This window comes from Pristis pectinata, chromosome 3, assembly GCF_009764475.1.
Source record: "Pristis pectinata isolate sPriPec2 chromosome 3, sPriPec2.1.pri, whole genome shotgun sequence".
NCBI lineage: Eukaryota > Metazoa > Chordata > Chondrichthyes > Rhinopristiformes > Pristidae > Pristis > Pristis pectinata.
The window spans coordinates 61197487-61222699 of NC_067407.1; the positions used below are offsets into that span (position 1 = coordinate 61197487).

Sequence of the window (25213 nt, forward strand, 5' to 3'; positions counted from 1 at the left end):
GCATCATCTCCCGACTGGTGTCTTGTTGATGGTGAAGAAGTTTTGGGAAGCTATGAGGCAACTGATTCGCAGCAGAATGGCCAAACCTAATATGCTCTTGTGGACAAACTATTCATGAGGTCTCTAGTCTTTGATGAGCTCCCAGGTTATTGATGGTGGTGGATTAAATGATTGTAAATGCATTGCATATTAAGAGAAGATATTTGGATTTCCCCTTGATGGAAATGTCCTTTGCCTGCCACATGAATGACCTGAATGTTAATTGTCACTTTTTAGCCCCTACCTGCATGCTGTAAGGTCTTGATGCATGCAGGCACAGAACATTTCCTTAGCTGAGGAGTTGTAAATGGAGGTGAGCATACTGCAATTATCTGTGCTAATCCCCATTTCTGACCATCTGACACACATATGTACTTGGGCCTCAAAATCTGCCCTGAGGAACACCTGGCATGATGGCCTAGGGCTGATCTGATATACTGCCCTGATGTCAAGGTGTGTCACTCTCATCGCTTCTGGAATTCCACTCTCTTCTCCCATGTTTGGGCCAAAGCTTTTATTAAGTCTGGAACTGACTGGTGCTAGTGGAATCTAAACTGATGAATCACTGAGCTGGTTACTGGCTGTTTGACAGAACTATATTGGCAAATCCATTCAAGTTTATCGTAATTTGCTGATGAGTGAGCATTGACTAGATTTGGTCCTACTTTCTGTTTATAGGTGTGTTGATTGTGATGTTGTAGCCATACACTCCTATTTTTGTAGTTTCATCACATGCAATTTTCACCAGCTTCAATGCAATCCCACCACCAATCACCTCTTCCCCTCTCCTCCCCTTTCTACATGTCACAGGCACCATTCACTTCATGACCCCCTGTGCAACTTTTCTGTCCCCTCCCATCTCTCCCCACCCTACAGCAACTTTTCATGCAACACGGTAGTGTAGTGGTTAGCGTAACACTTTACAGCACCAGCGACATGGGTTCAAATCCAGCCACTGTCTGTAAGGAGTTTGTACATTCTCCTCGTGTCTGTGTGGGTTTCCTCCGGGTGCTCCGGTTTCCTCCCACATTCCAAAAAGACGTACGGGTTAGGAAGTTGTGGGCATGCTATGTTGGCGCCGGAAGCATGGCGACACTTGCGGGCTGCCCCCAGAACATTCTACACAAAAAGATGTATTTCACTGAATGTTTCGATGTACATGTGACTAATAAAGATATCTTATCTTACCTGTCCATTCACCTCTTCCCTTCCCACCATCAAGGGTCCAAACAATCATTCTAGATGAAGCAGCCATTCACTTGCATTTCTTTGAATTAAATGTACTGCATTCAGTGTACATAATGCAGCCTCCTCCACAATGGAGAAAGCAAATACCTGAACTACTCTACTCTTCCATCAGGCCTCTACTCTTCCATCGGGTAGAAGATACAGGAGCCTGAGGGCACGTACCACCAGACTTAAGGACAGCTTCTACCCCACTGTGATAAGACTATTGAACAGTTCCCTTATACAATGAGATGGACTATGGACTATGACCTATGACCTCATGACCTCACAATCTACCTTGTTGTGACCTTGCACCTTATTGCACTGCACTTTCTCTGTAGCTGTGACACTTTACTCTGCACTGTTATTTTTTTACCTGTACTACATCAATGCACTCTGTACTAACTTGATGTAACTGCACTGTGTAATGAATTGACCTGTAAGATCAGTTTGTAAGACAAGTTTTTCACTGTACCTCGGTACAAGTGAGAATAATAAACCAATACCAAATACAGATTCGGTGATCACTTTGCAGAGCACCTGAGCTCAGTCTGAAGGGGTGAACCTGAGCTTCCTGCACCATGCCACTTTAATTCCCAATCCCACTCCCTTTCTGACCTATCTATCTGCGGTCTCCCTCCACTGCCATAATAAGATCCAACATAAACTAAAAGAACAAAATCTTATTGTCTCTCTCGGCACTTTGCAATGGTCTGGAATGAACATTAAATTCTCCATCTTCAGGTAAACTGCTCTCTCATAATTTCCCATTATCATGCTTATGTCCCTTTCTCACCCCATTTCCTTACAATGTCTTCCAAATGATCTGTACTCATGCTCCTTATTACTTGATCTGTCTTAAACAATCTCCATATGCTCTTTTGTCTTACACCTCAATCATCTCCACCACCCCCCCCCCCCCCCCCCACCCACCAATCTCTGCTTTGAAAGCTGTAAACTCTCCATTCTTATACCAGTTCTTAGGAAGGGTCCCTGACCCGAAATGTTAACTGGTTTCCCTTTCTGCAGGTGCTGGTTAACTGAAGTTCTTCCAGCATTTCTGTTTTTCTTCAAGCTCCCCTCTAAGTCGTACATCTTCTGAACTGGAAGTGATTTCAATGCTGTCCAGCCTGCAACACTATGGGAGTACCAACAAACTGCATGGGTTCAAGGAGTTGGCTCACCACCACCTTCTTGTGGGCAATTAGGAAATGGGCTACAAATTCTGACCTTGCCAAAAGCATTCACATCCTGTAAATTAAATTTTAAAACACATGCGAGGAATGGAACTGCTCTGGTATGCAAAAGTCATTAAGTAGTAATGTATTGGCACCAGGAAAGGTGTGATAAAGGATTTTGTAATGCAGCAGTGGCAGGAAAGATCATTAGTGCTTGAGGTGTCAGGTTCTACAAAAAAGCCTTTAAGCACTCCCCTCCATGTGCTGAGCTATTGTGGAGTGTGTGAAGGGAATTAGCAGGAAGGTGGCTAGAGCTCAGGTTTGGAGGAAAATGGGGTGTGGTGTTCTGGAGAAAGAGAGCTAGAGTTCAAGGATTGAGTTGAGCCTCGGTCAAGGAGTCAACAGAGGCAGCCAGGAGTCAAATGGGAAGTAGGGTGCCGTGAGCAGAGTCAATGGGATAGTGAGGGCAAAATTCAAGGAGGTTTGATCAGAAAACTGAGAGCAAGGCAGTGTCAGAGGTCAGACCTGATAATTTGGGGGAGGGTCAGGAATGATTGAGGCGTTGGGATAAGGTTAAGTGGCACTTAAAGAGTTGGGGCTGAGGTTGTTGAGTGGGAGACGGCAGTTGATACTTTAAGGGAGTGAGGAGCTGGTAAGAGAGGAGGTAAGTAAGGGTGTGGGGCCACAAACTTGGGACCTGATTGCCCATGACAGGTACACCTCAAGGCAATGTGACCACATTTTCCAGGCTACATGTGTGTGATTAATGGTTGGAAATGCCCGGTCAAATTTCAAGAGAAGCACAATGGTATACCAGGGAAATGAGTGAGGGAACAGAACTAATGGGAATGCTCCAAGAGCCAACATAGACTTGATGGGCCAAAAATCCTTCTTCTGTGCAATAAAGAGAGAAGATATTTCACTCTGGGAACAACTGTTTTTCATACTTTTAGCACAAAAGCAACATGGTCCAGAGGAAGCTCAAGGCCATTGTGAGGGAAGAAAAGTGTTAAATAAGGCCACCAAAATCATTCAAATACTATACTGGCACTCATGCAGCCTTGGTTATTGTGCTCCTTGTAAATCCATAGATGTTGACAATTTGATTAGGAGGGATCAAATTAAAAGCTGTATTTGTTTTAAATAAACATCATAAAACCACTGGTGTACTCAAAGGAGACTATGAAATCTGAATTGTCTCCAGCTTCAATGGCAACAATTGATTGAAAATGAATTGTATTTCACACTGTAGGTTCATGTACATTTTAATGTGGGGATTTTTAATGTACACGGTTCAAAATGTTCAAGATGAAAATGTTCAAAGATGCTAAATTTTTGAAGCTATATTATAAAGGCTTTTTAATAAATGTAGAGAAAAAAAGTGTTGGACAGGGCTTTACATTGATTTTCCTTCTAATTTGCCTCATATCAACTAATTAATCATCTCCCAAGCTCCCAAAGACTTCCTGTCACTCATATTCCCAAATAGGTCAGACTATCCACTAATTTGTTCCTTGTACCCACAGTGAGAGGCTCTTTCCTCTTGCTGGAGAGCCAAGAACCAGGAGCTATTTTGGACAGAAATGAGAAATTTCTTTGCTCAGAGGGTTATAACTCTGTGGAATACTCCACGCCGAAGAGCCGTGGATGCTCTGTCAAAGGGAACAGTGGTTTAAAGTACTGGGCTGGAGTCCAGAGGTGTGGACAAGTGATCGGAAGCTTGAATCAAATCCCATCACCTTTTTAATCCAGGTAACTGAAATTGCCAGTATCAGTAATATCAGAAAAGACAAGATTTTCACAACCACCTTGCCACTCTCCAGTTTCTTATTGTCCTTCAGGGAAGGTGTGCTCAGTCTGGCTTACATATGACTCCAGACTCACAGCAATGTAGTGATCTCTTTTGGCCCAGTGAGCCCTTCAGATCAGGGGCAGGCAATTAAGGTGACCTTGCTAGTGATATCCACATCCACATTCAGAGTAAGTGAATATGTTAAAAAAAACAAGGTTGACAGATTTTAAGACTAAAGAAATTAAGAAAAATGGAGATTTTGGGTAAACTTGACAAGGATGACTCACCATGATTTTGTTGGATGGCAGAACAGGATTAATAGTCTGCTGCTATTTCTTTTGTTCAGGTGTTCTTTATTGTCTAGCTGGTGTTATTATGAATAACTACTAACCATTAATAATTATTAAGAATTGCACATTAATAATAACTGGAATCCATATATGAGTCTGATTACACTTCATGGCATATAACTGAACTGAAATGAATGGTACTACTGGAAACCAGTGAGGCAGAATCCACGCTATTCCATAGTTTTTGTTGCCTGCATCTGTCTGTGAAGACACCCATCACACACTCTCAGTGATTAGGTTCAGTTGCTTTGCCAAGGCTCATTGCTCTTCAATGGACTCGTATGTTAAAAGCAATCAATACCAGCCTCCACACCACCTCATTATACAGTTTAACAGCTGACTTTATGGAGAGGTGCCACCATATATTAATAACCACGTGTGAGGTATATTTTATCACTGTGTTGCTGAGTAAACAGCAAGTTGTGTTGCAAATGGTCTTTCAAAGTTCATATCACATTGATCTGTCGCCATTCATCAGCAGAACATCATGCAATTCATTTTCTTTTACTTGAATTCAGTGATTATTTGGTGTAACACAGTTCTATTGCATCTTTCTCTCGTGTTGCAGCTCAAGTTCTACATTGGTTGTGATCGAAAACCCAGCTCCAAACTAAGCTGTATTTACTTTAAGGCTTAATTCTCTGTTGATGCAGCCTGGAACCAAATCCTCACTGATTACTGAGTTCTGAGGTTAAGCAGAGACAATTCTCTCCAAGTTTTGATGTCCCGCTATCTGACTCTGCATCTATAGTTTGAGAACTGTGGAGTTCAGTGAAAGCTATCCTGCCCAGAGACATGGGTAGGTGAGTGCAATTATTTGGGGTAGCTTATCTCTGCCCAAAATATCACCAAAGATTTGAGGTTTAGACAAACACAAACTGATTGCTATGGATATTATTTCTTGTGCTTATATACTCATGAATCTGAATTAATTTATTTTATCATTGACATATTGATAGAATATTTCCTTTTCCTCTTACAATTTGCATGTCTGGATAGATTCTGCATTTGTGATTTTTTTCTTTAATGCTAAGTTAATGATTAAAGTGTAGAATTTCTGGAATAAAACTGAAAGTGCAGCAGGTCTTGGAGAGAACAACAATTAATGTTTCAGTTTGAAATTTTCGTCAGAACTGGGAAAAGGTTGAGGTAAACAGGTTTCGGGATGCGGAGGAAGTTGGATGGTGGAAGGGAGGAAGGAACTAAAGGGAAGGTCTGCTTAAGACTGGAAGGCAGGAAGGATTAAGTGCCATAAGGGTAATACTGCAAGGCAAAAGAGGATGGTCAGAGGACATAAAGGATCAAAATGTCCAACTGAAGGAGGTGCAGGCTGATTATCTGAAATTGATGGAACAAAAAAATCACGAATGCTCGAAAACTGAAATGAAAAAGCTGGAAATGCTGATTATCTAAAGTTGTTGGGTGTTGAATGTGGAAGGCTACGACACATCTTGTTAAAAGGTGAGATGCTGAACCTCGAGCTCACCATAATTTCCAGATTTATTCATCTGCCTTGGGAAGAAATGGAAATAGATGTTTTCTTTGGACTTTTTAAAACAATTCATTGGTCAAGAGGAAAGTATTATTTGAAGTAGGCAAAAACATGATTAAAATATCCAGAACAGATGAGTAAATGTTGTTGAGAGCTCATTGTAAAGTACAATGTATCTTGCTATAGCAACATAATTGGCAACAGCTAATTCAAGATTGTATTCAGCATTCAGATGAAATTTATGAATTGTATATTGGTGGCATAGCAGTTGTTACTGAGATCCCTGGACTGACAATGCAGAGGCTGATGTTCAAACCCTAGCATAATAGCCACAGAATTTAAATTCAGATTAATAATCTGGAATTCTGGAAAAAAAATCAGTTATTTTAGCACTGATTATCACAAAGCTACCGGATTGTCATTAAAACTTCTCTGAGTCCCTTGTGGCCCTCCCTGGTATGATTGATATGTTCCTACAAACCACTCTAAAGAATGGGCAATACATGCTGGCCCCACCACCTATGCTCATGTCCCAATAATTGAATCTCTTTCAAGCAAAAACTGGTTTGGAGATTGTATCAGTCGATGATTACTCTTATCTGTGGAATCCACTTCAGAGATTAGAAAGAATCTTACTTTTCGTGCACAGGTTTAGAGAATTCACTTTCTGATTACAGTTTATTACACCATTCAGGTCCTCAAATACCATTGACAATGAGCTCAGTTCTTTTGTGAATTTTACTTCCTTCTGCTTTTACCAACCTGAAGACCCAGATGTTGCATAAAATACCAATGGGCTTGCCTTCAAGTGCCTGCTCTTCACTTATAAATCTGTACTGCAAGATTTGATTTGAGATTGGGGAGATTAAATCAGTTTGCCTTAGGGAGTTTGTTGCAAGAGTAAGTCACATTTCTGCCAGATGCCAATATAAAATTGTGGATTGCTTGGAAAAAGAGGAAAGGTTTTGCAAACTAGCAAATTGTGTCCAACTGAAGCCATCAAAGAGTATTCTTTGAAAGTTACTGGGAAACCTTTATCAGGATGGAAAAATGCTAGTCAATATATTTTTGTCAGCTTTGATCATTTCCAGCAAAGGGGCCAAGACTCATTGTAGTAGATAACCAGCTGCTACAAAATATACAATATATGTAAATTTTCAGATTTTCTCATTTTAAATAGATTCTGGAACTCTCAGCTGGAGGTTTCAGAGCAAGTGGTAAATACTCTTAGCAAAGACTAGACTGCATTTTGCTTTAGATTATTTTGAATGCTAAAAAAAACATTATAATCTGATTAATACATACCAAAAGCAATTTAAGATTGACATGAAATTTATTTCTGTGTCATTCTAATAAGTGGAGATTCTCACAGCTGAAGGATATACAGCTGTGGACACCCACCAAGCTTCCTTACGGTGGCCCAGGCAGATTTTCTTTCTCCCCCTGGTGCACAGGTTGACCCGGAACCAGAGACTGCAAGAGTGAACTGTTTTCTGTATCAACCTTTGAATTGGCTTTCTGTCAATTAAAATGCATCCTAGAAAGTTTTGAGAAACTTGGATAAATCATTCAAACTTGTTGGCATAGAATTTCCTGTGACATCATAAATTTCAAATCTTGTTGACTCAATGTTTTCTGGAAAAATATTTGAATAGCCCACAGTAAGCATGCTGATGAAATGGAAATCTCAGAAGTGGTGCAGCCAATGGTTGACCTCATCCTCACCAATAAACCAATTAATCTAGTCACCATTGATGTGACCAGGGTCCTGGAATTCTGAATTTCAGATCCTTTCACTGCACTTCCTCGATTACTTGCAAAACATTGTTTGATTTCTGGAGGTAGTCAGCTGCTTTAGCATTCTAATTCACAGATTTTTGTTGCTTTATAAGTGCAAGATTGGAAGTTTTCTTAGTAAATTAAACAAAGGGTGTTCCTTGTGCAGAAAAAGGCAGCAAAAAAATCTCATAATTAGGGTTATGTCCCCCGTTCTAAAGATGTCTGAGCTACATCCAACACCATACTGACACGGATAATAATCCAACAGCCCGTTGTCTGCCTTGTACAGGTGCTGGGCCTTTTCTAGAAGCTAGTGAAAGGCCCAGTGATTGAGGACCTCTACATCTTGAACAACTGTTCTTAAAAGAACTGTTACAGACAAACAATGTAAACATATAATTTTCTTCTTCTTAACTTAAAGTGAAGCCAAGAAGCTCAGTTATGCTCATTCTGCATGAAATTTACCTCCAGTTCACCTCCCCTTGCTCTCTCAGGACTTGTCAGAAGAATGCTGTCAAGTTGGCCTGGAGCAGTTGCTTCAGGGAACATGACAAGCACACACAGAATGGCCAAAGCCAATTTCAAATGTACCTTCAGGCTTTTGATTATACTACAAAGACAAAGGCCATTGACAGTCTGAAATAAATCCTAAACAAGGCTCACGATCGCACTCACTCCCATGTCACATGCAGAAGCACTCTAGTTCCCAAATGTATAGAAGTATTTTGATGCTTTTAGCTAAGAATTAATATAGACAAGAAAGAGCAGAGATATTATTTTAGTCCAGTCACTTTGAATTGAAGTACCCCTCCCAACATCTCTCAGTCTAGAAAAATAGCATAAATCCAGGAAATTTGTCATCACCATTGACCAGACTGCTTTGGGAATGGAGTCTACCGAGAGAGCTACAATATATCTTACAGAGATTTAGTGAGAGAATAGGCAAAGCAGTACAAAAACCCAGGAAATTACAGTGTGTCTTGAATATTGGTATAACCCAAGTACCTATGTAAAATAGACTTCCACTGTATGTGTGTCATTCCCAGAAAATTCTGAGATAATATTCCACCAGCATTTCAGGTAAGCCTTGAGAATCAACACTGCATTTCTAGTCAGCCACCAGTACAGGCTAAAATCTGTTGGTGATGTTTGGAGGAAGTGAAACCTTCCTTGAACATAGTCTGCCAGAGTCAAATCAGCAAACGTAATTGATGACAAGCACTCAAAAGTCGACAATGATTGATGTGCACAGAAAATTGTATCTAATGCTGTAACGTGCATGATGTGATCCTGCCTCTGCAAATTGTTGCAGTGTTTGTTCATTGCACCTTAACGGAGCAGAAGCAGGTTCCTGTCTTAGTGATTTTTATTAGTATTGGTATTGGTTTCTGTAAGGAGTTTATACATTCTCCCCGTGTCTGTGTGTGTTTCCTCTGGGTGCTCCGGTTTCCTCCCACATTCCAAAGACGTACGTGATAGGAAGTTGTGGGCATGCTATGTTGGTGCCGGAAGCGTGGCAACACTTGCAGGCTGCCCCCAGAACATTCTACACAAAAGATGCATTTCACTGTGTGTTTCGATGTACATGTGACTAATAAAGATATCTTATCTTATTATTGTCACTTCTACCGAGGTACAGTGAAAAACTTGTCTTGCATACCGATCGTACAGGTCAATTCATTACACAGTGCAGTTACTTTGAGTTAGTACAGAGTGCATTAAGATAGTACAGGTAAAAACAATAACAGTACAGAGTAAATTGTCACAGCTACAGAGAAAGTGCAGTGCAAAAAGGTGCAAGGTCACAACAAGGTAGATCGTGAGGTCAGAGTCCATCTCATCGTATAAGGGAACTGTTCAATAGTCTTATCACAGTGGGATAGAAGCTGTCCTTAAGCCTGGTGGTATGTTCCCTCAGGGTCCTGTATCTTCTACCTGATGGAAGAGGAGAGAAGAGAGAATGACCCAGGTGGGTGGGGTCTTTGATTATGCTGGCTGCTTCGCCAAGGCAGTGAGAGGTAAAGATAGAGTCCAAGGAGGGGAGGCTGGTTTCCATGATGCACTGGGATGTGTCCACAACTCTCTGCAGTTTCTTGCGGTCCTGGGCAGAGCAGTTGCTGTACCAAGCCGTGATGCATCCAGATAGGATGCTTTCTATGGTGCATCCATAAAAGTTGGTGAGTGTCAAAGGGGACATACCGAATTTCTTTAGCCTGCTGATCAGCTCTTTTGTTTTGTTGACATTGAGGGAAAGGTTGTTGTCATGACACCATGCCACTAAGCTCTCTATCTCCTTCCTGTACCCCGACTCATCGTTGTTTGAGATATGGCCTACAACGGTGGTATCATCTGCAAACTTGTAGATGGAGTTCGAGCAGAATCTGGCCACACAGTCATGAGTATATAGGGAGTTGATTAGAGGGCTGAGGACGCAGCCTTATGGGGCACCAGTGTTGAGAATAATCGTGCTGGAGGTATTGCTGCCTATCCTCAATGATTGCGGTCTGTTGGTCAGAAAGTCAAGGATCCAGTTACAGAGGGAGGAGTTGAGTCCTAGGTCTTGGAGTTTGGTGATGAGTTTGCTTGGGATTATAGTATTGAAGGCGGAGCTGTAGTCAATAAACAATTGTCTAACGTAGGTGTCTTTACTGTCCCGATGCTCCAGAGCTGAGTGTAGGGCCAGGGAGATGGCGTCCACTGTAGACCTGTTTCGGCGATAGGCAAATTGCAGTGAGTCGAGATTGTCTGTGAGGCTGGAGTTGATGCGTGCCATGACCAGCCTCTCAAAGCACTTCATGATGGTGGATGTCAGAGCCACTGGTCGGTAGTCATTAAGGCATGTTACCTTGTTTTTCTTCAGTACTGGTATGATAGTGGTCTTCTTAAAACAGGTGGGAACCTCAGATTGAAGCAGGGAGAGGTTAAATATCTCTGCAAATACTTCTGCCAGCTGATCAGCATAAGATCTGAGCACACGGCCAGGGACACCATCTGGGCCAGATGTTTTCCTCATGTTCACTCTCCAGAAGACTGATCTTACGTCCTCGACGTGACCACAGGTACAGTTGCATTGGAGGTGATCAGGGTGGATGGTGACAATCCACTTCCCTTCTGTTCAAAACGCACAGAATGCGTCAAGCTCATCAGGAAGGGATGCGCTGTTGTTAACTATGCAGCCTGTCTTCGTCTTGTAGCCTGTTATGGCATGTAAGCCCTGCCATAACTGACGGCTGGTCTGGGACTCTATTTTCTTTAGTCCTGTGTGGTGAGAAGATTTTGAACCAAGTGCATAAAATTTACAAAAGCTGAATTTTAAGAGTAAATCAAATGAATTAGCAACAGAAAAATCTTCATATTTTCAAATGCAGGCATTTCTAGTGGCTGACAAAGTTGTTTATGTAGCAGACATGGATGAGTGCAGCTTCAACAGCGCTCCAGGGTCTCGAGGTTGGGAAATCAAGAACTTGAGGGCATAGGTTTAAAGTGAGAGGGGAAAGATTTAATAGGAACCTGAGGGGCAATTTCTTCACACAGAGCGTGGTGCCTAAATGGAATGAGCTGCCAGAGGAAGTGGTTGAGGCAGGTACAATAACAACATTTAAACAGACATTTGAACAGCTATATGGATAAGAAAGGTTTAGAGGGGGTATGGGCCAAATGTGGGAAAATGGGCATCCTGGTTGGCATGGATGAGTTGGGCTGAAGGGCCTGTTTCTGTGCTATGTGACTCTATGACTGTAAGAATCTCAATTGCTCTTTCGAATTGCCACAGTGCCTGCACTGTGACTGCAGACAGTGGACATGACCTGACTTGCATTAGGTTCTTCTATTGTTTTCCACGATTACATGTTTGACAAACCAACTGAAACAATAATCTACTTGTAAAATCAAAATACGCTTCAGACAAGTTAATAACAGTGTGTTCTCTGTAAGAAGACAGTAATTTTCTACGCTGTAACATACTTTGAACGTATTATTGCAAAAAAAAATCCTTCTGAATCAGCAGGAAGGTTAAAGCTACACCAAAATCTTCACATGCAGGAATATCAAGGATCCTGTCCTCTCTCAGTGTCTGTTACGACTATGTTAGTTTTAAGTGTCTCAAACGGTGGGATTTCTGAACAACGTGTAGAGAGAGCATAGTTCACCATGAGATTAGATTACCTATTTGCTAACTCCTTATCAATGCGGTGTTTCAACTAATCCCTCGGGAGCATTATTACCTCATGTGCTGGCCAAGACTGAACAAGATTAGGCCCAGTAATAATGATTTACATTACATGGAAGGTTTAACATAAAAGAAGTGCTGAGAAACTTCATGAATAGAAATCGATGCAGAATAACTGTCACAGAAATGAGGTTGAAAATGAGAATTTAAGTGTAATTATATTACTGAACAAGGTAACTGTACATTAGGTCAGAGGTGATTGACGGGCAGAATTTGGGTGGCTGAAAAGTTTTAAAAAATCTAGATTCTGAAAATTTGAAATAAAAGCATAAATTGCTGGAGATACTCAACATTCAGGCAGCAATCTGTGAATCTGTGCAAAGAGAAATAGAGTTATGTTTCAGGTTACTCTTTCATCATGACTTGGATTTGGGTGGCTATGTTTTGAATATTGAAATTTATGAAAGGTATAGGATGGGAACCATTGTAAGAAGTAAATCAATAAGTAAGGGGGTGAGTTATATGTGGAAGTGGGCAGTGTTGAAAACTTGATGGAAAATGAGCTCCTACCTTGACGGTCAGGTTATGTGGTTTCAGTCTCAAGGTTGGACAGCCCTTAACATTTTTGCTTGGTCTGGTTCAACCTCTGTGTATTACCGGAAAGAAAATTTATCAATGTCAAGGGAGTTGACTTTAATAGAGGCTGAAGGTTCTTAGCAATGCGGTGAGATAACTAAGAAACTTCAGTATGAATTTCACAGTTAAAGCCTTTTTAGTGTCAGCATCAGCTCTTAGTTAGTTAGCATTACTCTTGCCTTTGAGTCAGGAAGATTTGGGTTCAAGTCGTACTCCAGCAACTTGGGCACAAAAATCTAGACTGACACTCCAATGCAATACTATGGGACAGCAGCAGATAGGTGAAGCTCAGATAGAGATTGAAATTAAGACAAGCAGTCATTGAATGCAAAATATTTTAAAATATTTCCCAAGACTTGCAAGTCAATCTTCCTCCGTGATTTATCACCTCACTGATAAAAGAATTCGTTGCTGGGATATTAATGTTTCAGATGCAACCTTGTCTCCTTTTGGAGCAAGTATCCAATTTCGCAATGTGGTTGAGTAATTTGGGCACAAATTATTTTTGTTCAGTTTTCTATCCCTTCTGTAGAAGTGAATCACCAGGATTTTGAAGGCTATGGACCTAATGTGGATAAATGGGTTTAGTGTAGGTAGGTGCAACAAGTGACATGGATGTGGTGGGCTGATGAGCTTATTTCTGTGCTGTGTTATGAACGATACAAATTACATACTTCATTTGTTTCTAATAGCACTTGCTGATTGTGCCTATTTATGCCATTATGCTAAAATATCATCTATTTGTTCGTACAGGCAACTCTCCATCTGACGAATCAGAGGAACATGAAAAGGATCCCAAATCTCTAACTTTTCCAGCCTATGTTGGTAGCCTTCTTGATTCTGGTGATGAGCTCATGGCATCTGGAGTGAGAATGTACTGTGAAAACAGGGGAGGTTGCCCATCTTCCTGTCACCTCTGCCATCCCAAAGGGGGTCAGAGCAGGCAAGAAGAACCAGTGTTGCTGGAAGTCACCAAGGCAGCTCCACTTTATGAACTGCTTAGCGATAATGAAACACAAAAGGTAAGTTGTACAAGCTCGCGGGATATAGCTCAGCTGTCAGAGTAGATATGACACCAATGTGAGGCTTCAAGCAATAGGTATATACACTTAGAATGAGGCTCAACTGTGTAAAAATGTTATCAAATGAAAGCACAGCAAAATTAAAATTTCAAATACAGGCATCTTTAAAGTCACAGTGGAACTTTAGTACTAAAGAGAAAATGTTACACAGGCATAAAATTGAAGCAAGATGTGTTAAAGAGCCAGATAGTGGATTGGAAGAGGAAAACATCACCTTAAGATAATAGATCTTGTTATCTCCTTCTCCTGTCCTCCCACCAAAGTCCTTCCATTGATGGGCAAAGCTCATCAGTTGGTATCAGAGAAAATTTACAACACAGAAAGAAACCATTTAGCCCATCATGTCCATACTGCTTGAAGTAGCACTATCTCGCCTAATCCAACCTTCCAACACTAGGTCCATGGCCCTCCAGGTCAAAGCTCTTCAAGCACACATCCAAGTACCATGTAAAGATGGTGAGCTTTTTGCCTCTCCTTTCCTTTTAAGCTGTGAGGTCCAGAACACTGCCACAGTCTGGATGAAAAAATCTTTCCTCATCTACCCTCTGAGGTTTCTACCAATTACCTTAAATCTATATGCCTCTGCTTTTCAGCTGCTCTACAATGGGAAACAGGCCCTTGCTATTTACCCTGTCTTGGTTCCTCATAATTTTACACACTGCTGGCATCCCTTGACCAGGAAAATTGGGTATGAAGGCAGTTTTGGACCTCCCCATTTCTCCTCTATCCCCAAGAGAGGCTAAACAAATTGAGTCTATATTCTTCAGAGTTTAGAAGAATGAGAAGTGATCTTATTGAAACATATAAGATCCTAAGGGTGCATGACAGGATAAATGTCAAGATGTTTTCAGTGGTGGGAGAGTATCAAATGAGGGGACATAGTTTCAAGTTAAAGTATACAAAGAAGTTTCTTTTCACAGATGGTAGTGGATCTATGGAATTCTCTACCCCAGAAAGTTGTGAAAGCTAGATCATTAGAAATATTTAAAGTTGAAATAGATAAACCTTTGAAAGATCCAAGGGTAGAGAGCTATGGGGATCTGGCACAGAGGAGGCCTGGGATGGATCGGCCGTAATAGATGACAGTGCAGTCTTGAGGAGATAAGTGGCCTACATAACATCCTATTTTCTTGTGATCTCCCAACAATGAAATTTAGTTTTGTAGACTAAGGCCACAAGATGGTATTGCAAAGAGGACAACCTGCACATGAAACCTCAGCTCACTTTGTGTGGTTGGAATGACATGGTGAAGGACTGTTTCCTTCTTAGGAGGAACAGGGTTAGGGGAGAGATAGAATTAGGAGTATGGGTATCAGTAGAGATGAGATGGAGAATTTGGAGGAATAACTCTTGCAGGAGTGCTCAAATTCTTGTATTAATGCTCCTTCACATCTCTGTGCCTCTAAAGCAGATCCCCATCTTTTATCAACATAGTCATGTTGATAATAGAAGGGCTAGTTTGAGCATGCTGCTTAAGTGGTTGGTCTGTTTCTGTTATCAAGCTGACAGTATCTTCTCACACTGTCATATTTCTTTGTTTTGTGTTACAGGCTCTCAGCAAAACTAATTCATTATTAACCTTGTAAAGTGCTGAAAAAATATTTCGTTAAGAATGATCATGAAGATGAATGAGCATAACTGATGGATGACACTGGTCCTAATTTATATTAAACAAAAAGCAGGGGTTCAATTATTAATATCTGAAATGCTCTTCTGGGTCAGAAAATGTTGGTTTTCACTGAAAGATTAACTGGAGGGTCTTACTCAACAGTAGTGTAACTCTATGTAACACAGATATTGAGGTTGAGCATTATATTGGGTGATTCTTTTGCACTGGCAATACCCATAATCAGCATCAGGTGATGGGTTCAGCATGATGAAAGGTAGAAATCCTTAGAACTTGTCAAAATAAATCTTCAATCACATTATAGGAGGAGAGATTAGCTATGTTGGCACAACATTTTGGGCCAATGGGCCTGTTCTGTGCTGTACTGTTCTATGTTCTACGTTCTATTCCAAATTCACTTTGTTTGCCACGTATGCTTGCTACCAATATTCAATGTTATGTAGCATGCATTGCACAATGTCTGACAAAATCTCATCCTCTTAGGCAATATATGAAGCAATGTTGAGCCTACTCTGGTGTTCAGGAGGTGGTGATGTCATCGATGACTGGTGTAGATGTGATTCTACAACCTTCAGTGTTGACGGGCTACCAAACTGTGCTCCGCTGCCTCAGCCGATGTGAGTATCTATTCTTTAATAGCTTTTATGTGAAGTTTGTGCATATTCCAATAAGATCCAATGTTTAATTCACTTTATTAGATGTGTAGGCCTTGATTATAAAGTGCAAAGCAAGGAAGGGGGAAGCATCCCATCACCTGAGTGGTGTTTCTCTACAAGTTAAAGAGGGAATACTAAATATTTACTCAATTGTCTTAGAGGCAAATAAAGAAGGAACACTGCAGTTCTGCTGATACTAACTTTCTGTATTTAATATAGAAACCATGAGGATTCAGTTAGCGTTGTACCAGCGTCTGGCAGTTTAAAGTAATATGCTAGTGGTGTAGAGGACTAAACTTGATGAGGTGGTGGTTTGGGTGAGTGCCTTGGTGAGTTGGAGGATGTGCAGACCCGAAGCCTTGCTCAGCATGTTCTGAAAACAAAAGGAGTTGGAGCACCTGGTTAAACTCTTGGGCAGCAGTGAAGGTGCCAGTTGGGAGTTGGGGTGGGGGTGGGGGTGGTGGTGCACGTCAGAGGTATGTGGGAAGAGTTGCATTCCTGGAGAAGGTGGGAAAAATGCAGAGATCAAGAAGATGGGAGGGCACTAAATGCAGCTGAGCAGCACAAGGAAAGCTGAAAGAGTGCAAGCAGGTAGAGTGAAGGAAAAGAATGGTGTGTTGACAGTAATGAAGACAAGATTTAGGCGTAAGGGGAACAAATAACAAGAAATTTTTCAAATATTGCTGTTATCAGCAAAACAATGTCTCAAGGTGCTTCACTGTTAGGCATGTGGAAAGCCAGCACCACCTAGTAAAAAGGCATTGAGTGCCTACAAGGAATTCAGAGAACTTTGAAAAAGTTTCTGTGGAGTTTGAGGAATTTTGGGATGAAATTCTGGAGAGTGGGATCCAGGTGGCCATAGATTTTGCCACTAACTGTGAAACAAGTTTGGAGAGTTGCACAAGTGGCTAGAATCAGAGGTGTGTGGGGAGAGATGTAGCACTGGAGTAGGTGAGAAAAATGGAGCAACAGACAATATGCTGGAGGAACTTAGCAGGAAAAATAGAGGCAGAATGGGGTTAAATTGGTTCATTATTGTCACATGTGCTGAGGTACAATGAAAAACTTTTTTTGCATGCCATCCGTACAGTTCATTTCATCACATCGGTGCATTGAGGTAATACAAGGGAAAAGCAATAGCAGAATGAGGTTGGTGAAGGATTTATTGCAGTGGTGAAGATCTCAAATTTGAGGTATTGAGAAGATTAAGCCAAAGTAGGCCAGGAACAGAATGATAGAAGAAAAGAATAACATGGAAAGGTTGGAACTGATGGTGGACGAGGTACTGACTGGTTATGAGAGCTGAGTGCCAAGAAGAATTCAAGCAAGTACAGGGAGTGTTTATTGACAGAAATGAAAACATTTGCTGAATATTTATCATACAATTGTTGTCTTTTAGTTCTGTGACTGCACTTGTAAGGTTTCACACATTAAGTCTTACCTTAACGATGACTGTAATAGATTTCATTTGGTTTGTCTGTGTCCAATTTGAACGAATAAGCATTCAATTGAGTACAAGCATCTAGAAGGATTTGTTCAAATTGATTGATTGCTAGCTTTAACAAAAAAATAAAGTTATTTGAATCTGCCTTTCTCCTGGTGTTGGAGGTATTTATTGACATCATGTTCAAATCAGGGAGTTTATAACTTTCAAAAATATATCTAATCAGGCCAGATAATTTCAGTAAACAGTGGGCAAAATAAAAGAGGCATTACTGCATGGGGAATTTATTTCCAGTTTAGCATTGTATTAGCAAACTATTATTTTCTATTTCCTGTAGATCTAGACAACCTTAGCAACTATTTAAAATAATATTGTGTTACTGGCATTGTGATATATGTCAGTGATAATAAACCTGATTCTGATTCTGATATTTATTCTGATGCTGTTTATTAATTTTGTTTGGACTTTAAAGGCTGCTTTAAGTCCACTGCAATGTTATTCTTTTTCCCTATGAAAGCAAGGAAGTTACACATGGGATAAAATCCAGTGAAATGAACTGAAGAGGATTCTTTATTTTTGTTCATTGCACAAACTAGCTCTTCATTTACCTGAATGGAAGTCTTTGCTCAGGGACATTGGGAACTGGGACCTAGCTGTGGCTAAGTCATAAAGCCAAGCCAAGAAAAATTTTAAAAGAAAGCTAAGAACTAAAATGAAGCAGAAATACCTAGGAGAATGTAGAAGTGATCTAGGAGAGGAGGAACTAGGGAAACTAAGCCACACCTTCAGCATTGAATAGTGTGAGGGATCCCATTGAGAAACATTGGTAACATAAACTTGGAGATGAGAGTGCTAAGTGGTAGAACTTGTAAGTTTGTCAGAGTGAATATGCAGAAATGGCCAAGAACAAGAATCAGAATTAAGTTTATTATCACTGACATATGTCATGAAATTTGCTTTTTTGTGGCAGCAGTACAGTGCAAGGCATAAAAATTACTATAAGTTACAAAAAATAAGTAAATTGTCCAAAAGAGGAAATGAGGAACAAGAGAGAGATGACCAGTGAAACTGGTTGCAGAGAACACATTGTATGGAGGACAGTGCATGCAGTGATCCCATATTATGGCAAAATCCCAGAGAGAAAGAAAGGGTGTGAGAGGTTTTGTGATGGAGAGCTTTGGGAGCTGTCCAGGGACCAGAAGAGCCAACCAGGAACAGAGAGCAACCAAGATGGAAGAGAGGGAGAGATTCTAAGTGAACTGCAGGCAGATCAAGTTCAGCAACCCAGCCAAGAATCATTCATGGGCCATATCATTGGGCAAGTGCCACTGCCTATGTACAGTACTTTACAGGTGCCAAGTGGGTTAATCTAGGCCTGGAACTGAAGTGCCAGAGAGCACTGGTCTTAATTCACTTGTAATAGAAGACTGTAGGAGAATAGAGCACAACCTAAACTGCCTATCTTGAAATTTACTGCCTCCGAGTTCCATTTCTGTTCTGGCCCGTTAGTGGAGTTTAACAGATCTGGAAGGTAGTTATTGCATGGAATTACATTGAATTAACAACTCTGAAACAGCCCATTTAACCCAGGTAATCACTGTGAATGGCGCTGTTCCATACCATCTCCTTCACTGCATCCTATCAGCACTGCCTTCTATTTCTTCCCCTCTGGTGATTCTAGCTTCCACTTGAATGCACACATACTATTTGTCTCAATCAATCCATGTGATGGAAGATTCCACTCCCTCATCACACTCTTGGTTAAAACAAAGTTTTTTCTGAATTTTCTATTTGATTTATTAATGACTTATTGATGACCCTAATTTTGCACTCCCTGACACATGATGACATTTTCCAAACACTTCCTCCAGTAAATCCCTTTCTAATTTTAATGTAATTTTATTGAATCATTCCTTAGCCTTCACTTTTCTGTGGAAAAGATCTCTTTTCTGATTTTGCTGTCCACTGGACTGCCGTTGGCGGTGGTTTGGTTGCCTGTAAGCCATGAAGGGGTCATTTACCTCTGATCAAAATCCAGCAGCTCCATGGTAGAATACGTGTGTATACTGGTGTATTGTTGCACTGTGAAGCCCCTCCATCACTCCCCAGCAATCAACCATACCTGTTAAAGTCTCTCAGAGGTACAACGGCTAGCTGGGTGAATGAACTGCAGAAAGAGGTTAAATTAACTGAAGTGATGATAGTTATTATCAGAAGCACACTTCGTTGCTCAAAGGTTGTCCAGCTCTCAAGCAGTTTGGTCAGAGTATGGATGCCAGAACATTAAAAATTTTCCCCCACTATCAGGAGTCAACTTACCTGACAGTGTACATCTGTGACTGTTTTATCTCTTGGAACAGGGTTATTGTATTGCATAGTATTTTAAGAGGAATGATCTCTGGAGGATTGTGTTTTAATATTTTATATACTTTCCAGATATGTGACTGTATTAATCACACAAAGTGCTAGGAGTAGATCTGTAATGGCTTCTTCTGATTTATGGACTGACAGTAATTAAAACGAAAGCAGTGCCACAAAGTCATTTTGTTCCACTAATATCAGCTCAGTGCAATCTTGGAACCACTTAATATTTCTTTGTTAAAATAATAATGATCATTCAAACAAAGACTATTCGGAGAAGAACATGATTGTTTTGTTCATCTGCTAACATGGCCTGAATATTCAGGATGAATAGGCGTCACCCACAAACTAACTGGTTGTAATCCTACCTCAGAGACCATTTAGATTTGCTTATACTTTTGAGGTCAGTCCTCTTCTCCTCCCTCCATATTCTAACTCAATCTGACCAATCATTAAGGGTCTCAGCCTGAAATGTTGACTGTCCATTTCCCTCCATAAATGCTACCTGACCTGTTGAGTTCCTCCAGCACTTCCAGATTATGCTGTCTCTTGTGTCTCTATCCTGCCCTTCTTCTTAAGTCTGCTCTGGAGAAGGATGCAATAAGGCAAGCCAGAGATTGCTTGTTGGGGTTTTGAATGCATTGCCTCCAATCTTGGATGCTAGAACGTGGGTAGGAGTTGCTTGAAGATGCAGTGTGTCATGTGGACTCCTACTTGGCTTCCCTGAATCACTAAATATGATGCATAACATGGGTCTGAACTACACAGCGGAGCAAATTCCAAGGTTATGTCTGGCATCACCCCTGACTCAATTGTTGCCATATTGAAAATATCCTTGGTGTTCTGTGATATGAAGGTGGTGAAAGGAGTATTAGTTTGGAGTCCTGGTTCAGTAAGAGGAATGTATAATAGTGGAATTGGGTCCAAGCAGAGGCTGGGTCATCTGTAATTTCCATACAGGGGAAACCAAAACACGTACTTTTACTAGACTCCCATGTGAAGAATGATCAGTTAGACTGTGACAGTTCACTTCAGTCTTTAGAAGATGAGAAGAGAATGGGGTTGAGAATGAGTGGGGAAGGGTGAGGTGAGGAAGGGAAGATGAAAAGTATGTTCCAATTGGCCACTTCAAAATTAGATTCTTAGAATTTGTGTCATCATTATGTGCATCTCCTGGGGATCTATCCCTGGGTTACGAACCCAACTTATGGACACTCACACATATGAATGAGCACCCATAATATTAAATTCAAAAGTCTGGCATATGAACATATGTTTGTTCCTACAAACAGCAAAACTGTTTTCTTCTCTCTCTCCACTTTTGATAATCATTCTTTCATATCAGTCTTGCAGCTTTGATACCATTGGTTTTGATATTGTGGAGGTGTGGTTACTATATCGAGTGATTTTTGTGTATTTTCTGATGTGGAAAGAATTGACTTATGGGACATCTGTAAAAACGGAACGCACTCATTACTTGGGGATGGCCTGTATCAAGAAATGTGAATGAGTACCGATGACGCTTGACAAAACAAATATCACTGAGGTTAAATGTGAACTAAATACATGTGGAGTGATTAGAAATTAAGGGGTTTCTGAGGGTTTAAAATATTTCAGAAATAGTTTATTCCTTGTTTCATGTACTCTGAGTTTATTTGTTGTCAAACGAGTTTATTTTCTTGATTTAATTATCCTTTGATGTGTAAGAAGTGTTCTCTCGGGTAGATTTGATTTGCCTGTGTCAGGGTCCATATTTGTCTGGAAATGTATTGTTATAATGCAATATCAGTGACTGATTATTTGGACAACTACTTATTGCACCAAGTGCACAATGAGGTGGGAGAGTCGTATTTAGATTAATTACCATGCATTTTGCTCAGTGCAGACAATTGTCTTAGAAATACAAGCATTCCCAGTGTCTTTTTAACATAACAGAAGGCTTGAAGTGCAAAAGGTAGTTTTTTTGGCCTGTTCTTCCTGTGTTGGTTCTTCAAAGAACAATTTAAACCGGATCCATTACCCCACACTTTCTTCAGAGACCTGTATCATTCCTGATTCAAATCTTTGCCTGTTCTGTCCTGAAAGGATACATGTAATTTATTCTCTATGGTAAAATATTCCATGCCCCAACAGCTTTTACATAAGGACATTTCTTCTAATCTTTCTGTTGTAATTGGGCTATCAATTTAACATCGCAACCCTTTGTCATTGATATTCACTCCAGAAAATTCCTTCATCCTTTTACATGTCTCTGTTTATTTTGAGACATCTCTGCTTCTCTGGGAATGGGTCCAGTGCCCTAATTCCATCCAGGCACCACTTTCTTTGGCCCCAGCTATCAACCTGTTTTTGGGTTCAAAGTTCTTTCAATGAAGGAGTGCCCTGAACAGTGTGCCATACACTGGCTAGGACATTGCCCTGAAGAAATTTATCAGAACCTCTTTGGTATTTATATTCCATGTTAACCTCCCACCATGGTGATTCTCTCTTCTCCCCCGTTCCATCGGGCGGAAGGTGCAAAAGCTTGAGAACATGTACCACCAGGCTCAAGGACAGCTTCTCACCCACTGTTATAAGACTCTTGAGTGGACCTCTAATACAATAAAGATGAACTCTTGATCTCTCAGTCTACCTCATCATGACCCTTGCACTGTATTTGGAGTTGGAATTGGTTTATTATTGTCACATGTACCGAGGTACAGTGAAAAACTTGTCTTGCATACCGTTCGTACAGGTCAACTCGTTACACAGTGCATTGAGGTAGTACAGGGTAAAAATAACAGAATGCAGAATAAAGTGCAGAATACAGCTGCAGAGAAAGTACGGTGCAGGTAGACAATAAGGTGCAAGGTCATAATGAGGTAGATTGTGAGGTCAAGATTCCATCTTATCATACTGATATTGTCTATATTGTCTACCTGTACTGCACTTTCTCTGTAACTGTAATACTATATTCTGCATTGTGTGATTTTTTTTTCCCTTTGGTACTACCTCGATGCATTTATATTTGGAATGATCTGTCTGGATAGCATGCAAACAAAAACTTTTCACTGTATCTTGGTGCAAGTGACAATAATAAACCAATTATTTATAAAAAGCCAGGGCACTTTCACCTTTGCAAAAATGCCATTTGTCTGTTGCAATGTCACTTGAAGGGACTTAAGATTTGAACCCAGGTCCCTTCATCCCTCTGTACCTTTGGTATCATGTTATTAAGTACTTAACTTCATGTGTTGCTTTCCTAAAATGTAGCACCTTGCACTACCATCCGAAATAGTAATCATCACCTACCTTTCTTTTCCCTGATGCCCTCTATGCCCTCTTGCAAAAACTACCTACTCTTGTGTCATCAACATATTCCAAATACAGTGGAGCCTGTTCCTCCAGCAGATTGATTGTTATTCCATTTTTCCCAAATCCAAACCATAATGGTCCAGGTGAGTTTTCAAAGACAATCTTGCAACTTTGGCTCCTCATTCATGGACTGGTTGTTGTTGCAAGTTCCCGGTGATTAACTGAATATCACTTCCAAAACTGCCATGGTGGAACTAGAATGCAATCTCTGGGTTGATAGTCCAGGCCTCTGGATTACTCATCAGAAAATTAACCACTACACCACCACTATACAACAGAGGCTGAGTGATCTCCCAATCCTTACAGAACCACTCCCACATTGCAGTTCATTCCTGCCCATTTTAGATACCAAGAATAAAATATCCAGACTTGACCCTGGTTTGTAGTATAGATCAAATAAGATTCTGAACATTTTGCTGCATTTCCTCATATAATACATCTCATAACAGTCCCTTTGGGAGAGACCTTATCTAACACCAACTGAAAATCTATATGCACATTTACTGTATTCTCTTTATCTATCCAGTTAGTCACTTTTTCAATAACATTCCTATAAGATTGTCAGACATATTGGCTATTTTTAATTAGCCCATCCATCTCTAAATGCTCACTAATTTATTCTTGCTTCCTGGATTCTCTGAGTTGGCCCAAATTCACTAACAGATCTGTTGTTACCCTGATGTGTATTCCTCTCCTTCCCTAAATGGAGGTGTTACTTTCACAACTCTCTGACATCTCTATGAAAATTGGAAACCCCATTCAAAGCCTTTAGTGTATTTTCGGTTTGTTCAATAGCCAGTGATGTTTCTCATCAGGGTTAAATGTTCCTCCTACTTTAAGTCCAGCTTATTTTTCAGTTTTCTGTACCAATTTTTCATTGCAATTTCTCCTCCTCCCAAAAAATATCAGCATTTTCATTTCCATTGTTATTTATAAATGCTGATGCCAAGACAAAATCTTGTCACACCCTCAATATAAGACTTCTTCCTTCAGCTGGAGCTGCCCATTTTACTTCATTATTCTGTAACTTCAACTTATGTGGAAAGGGCCTTACTATTGCCTTTTATGTTATGTGTCACACTTATCACATTTCCTTTACCCCTTTTAAATTTCTTCATTACCTATTTTTCTATTCCTTACAATATTTTTGTTTTAGGTTGTGTTAGCTTTCATCTTAATATGTGCCTCTTTTTTTTTAAAGTTTCCAATTAGTTTCAAAACTTTTGTCCAAATGTATCCTTTCAGTGCAGTCCTTCCTTTGTTACACAGGAATATATTATTTTTGATCCATCTCTTAACTGAAGGCTCCCAGTTACTTTTCTTCTACTTCGTTTCTTTCTTCTCTCACTGAACTTTGACCTTTTCCAGTCTAACATCCTTATCTTTGAGATCATCATTATCTTTTTCTATTATCACATTGTCCACAGGGTCATTGTCATTATTTCTCAGTTCGCCTCTGACTCCCACGTCAGTTATTAGTCTTGTTTTATCTCCCACAGCTAAATTGAGCAAAACATGTTTCCATGTTGGTTGAGAAAAACACTCATTTTCGCCTGTTTTCCAGGTCAGCATGTCAATAGTAAAGAGGGGAATGTATTCTCTAATTGGTCTTCCCTAGTTAATAATATTTCCGTGATTTATGAGGAGAATGCATTAGTTCTTCATTAGGTTTCAGTGCAAATTTCATCAGTGATAAAACAAACATCAGAAGGTCAATCCTGTGGCACAATGAAATATTACTGAGGTCTGGTGTAACCTCACTGTGAATCACCTTTTCAAGAAGCACAGTGTGTCCATGTTGCAGAAATGTGTGCATCGCAGTTACATTATTTGTTTAAGTGAAGACCCTTAAAGAATTACACATCTTTGGGCAAGACTGTATTTTCTGACTACATCTTACCCATAAATAATGGGTACAGAGCTCCTGGAATGACACGGGCCACGCTTTGGTGCTTCTAAGGACAAAGGCATTGTTTCAGTTTTTGTTGAAATCCAGCTTTCGACCTCATCCACAGCATCAAAAAAAAA

General features: G+C 40.3%; 1 protein-coding gene across 4 annotated transcripts in view; it reads left to right on the top strand.

The window, feature by feature from the left end:
- astn1 (astrotactin 1) overlaps positions 1-25213 on the top strand; it is a 1815355-nt gene that overhangs the window by 1677333 nt on the left and 112809 nt on the right. For all 4 annotated transcript variants that reach the window (XM_052011000.1, XM_052011002.1, XM_052011001.1 and 1 more), the window contains 2 exons: positions 13415-13683; positions 15854-15987. In XM_052011000.1, coding sequence (XP_051866960.1) covers positions 13415-13683; positions 15854-15987 — 403 coding nt within the window. The remainder of the gene's footprint in view (positions 1-13414; positions 13684-15853; positions 15988-25213) is intronic.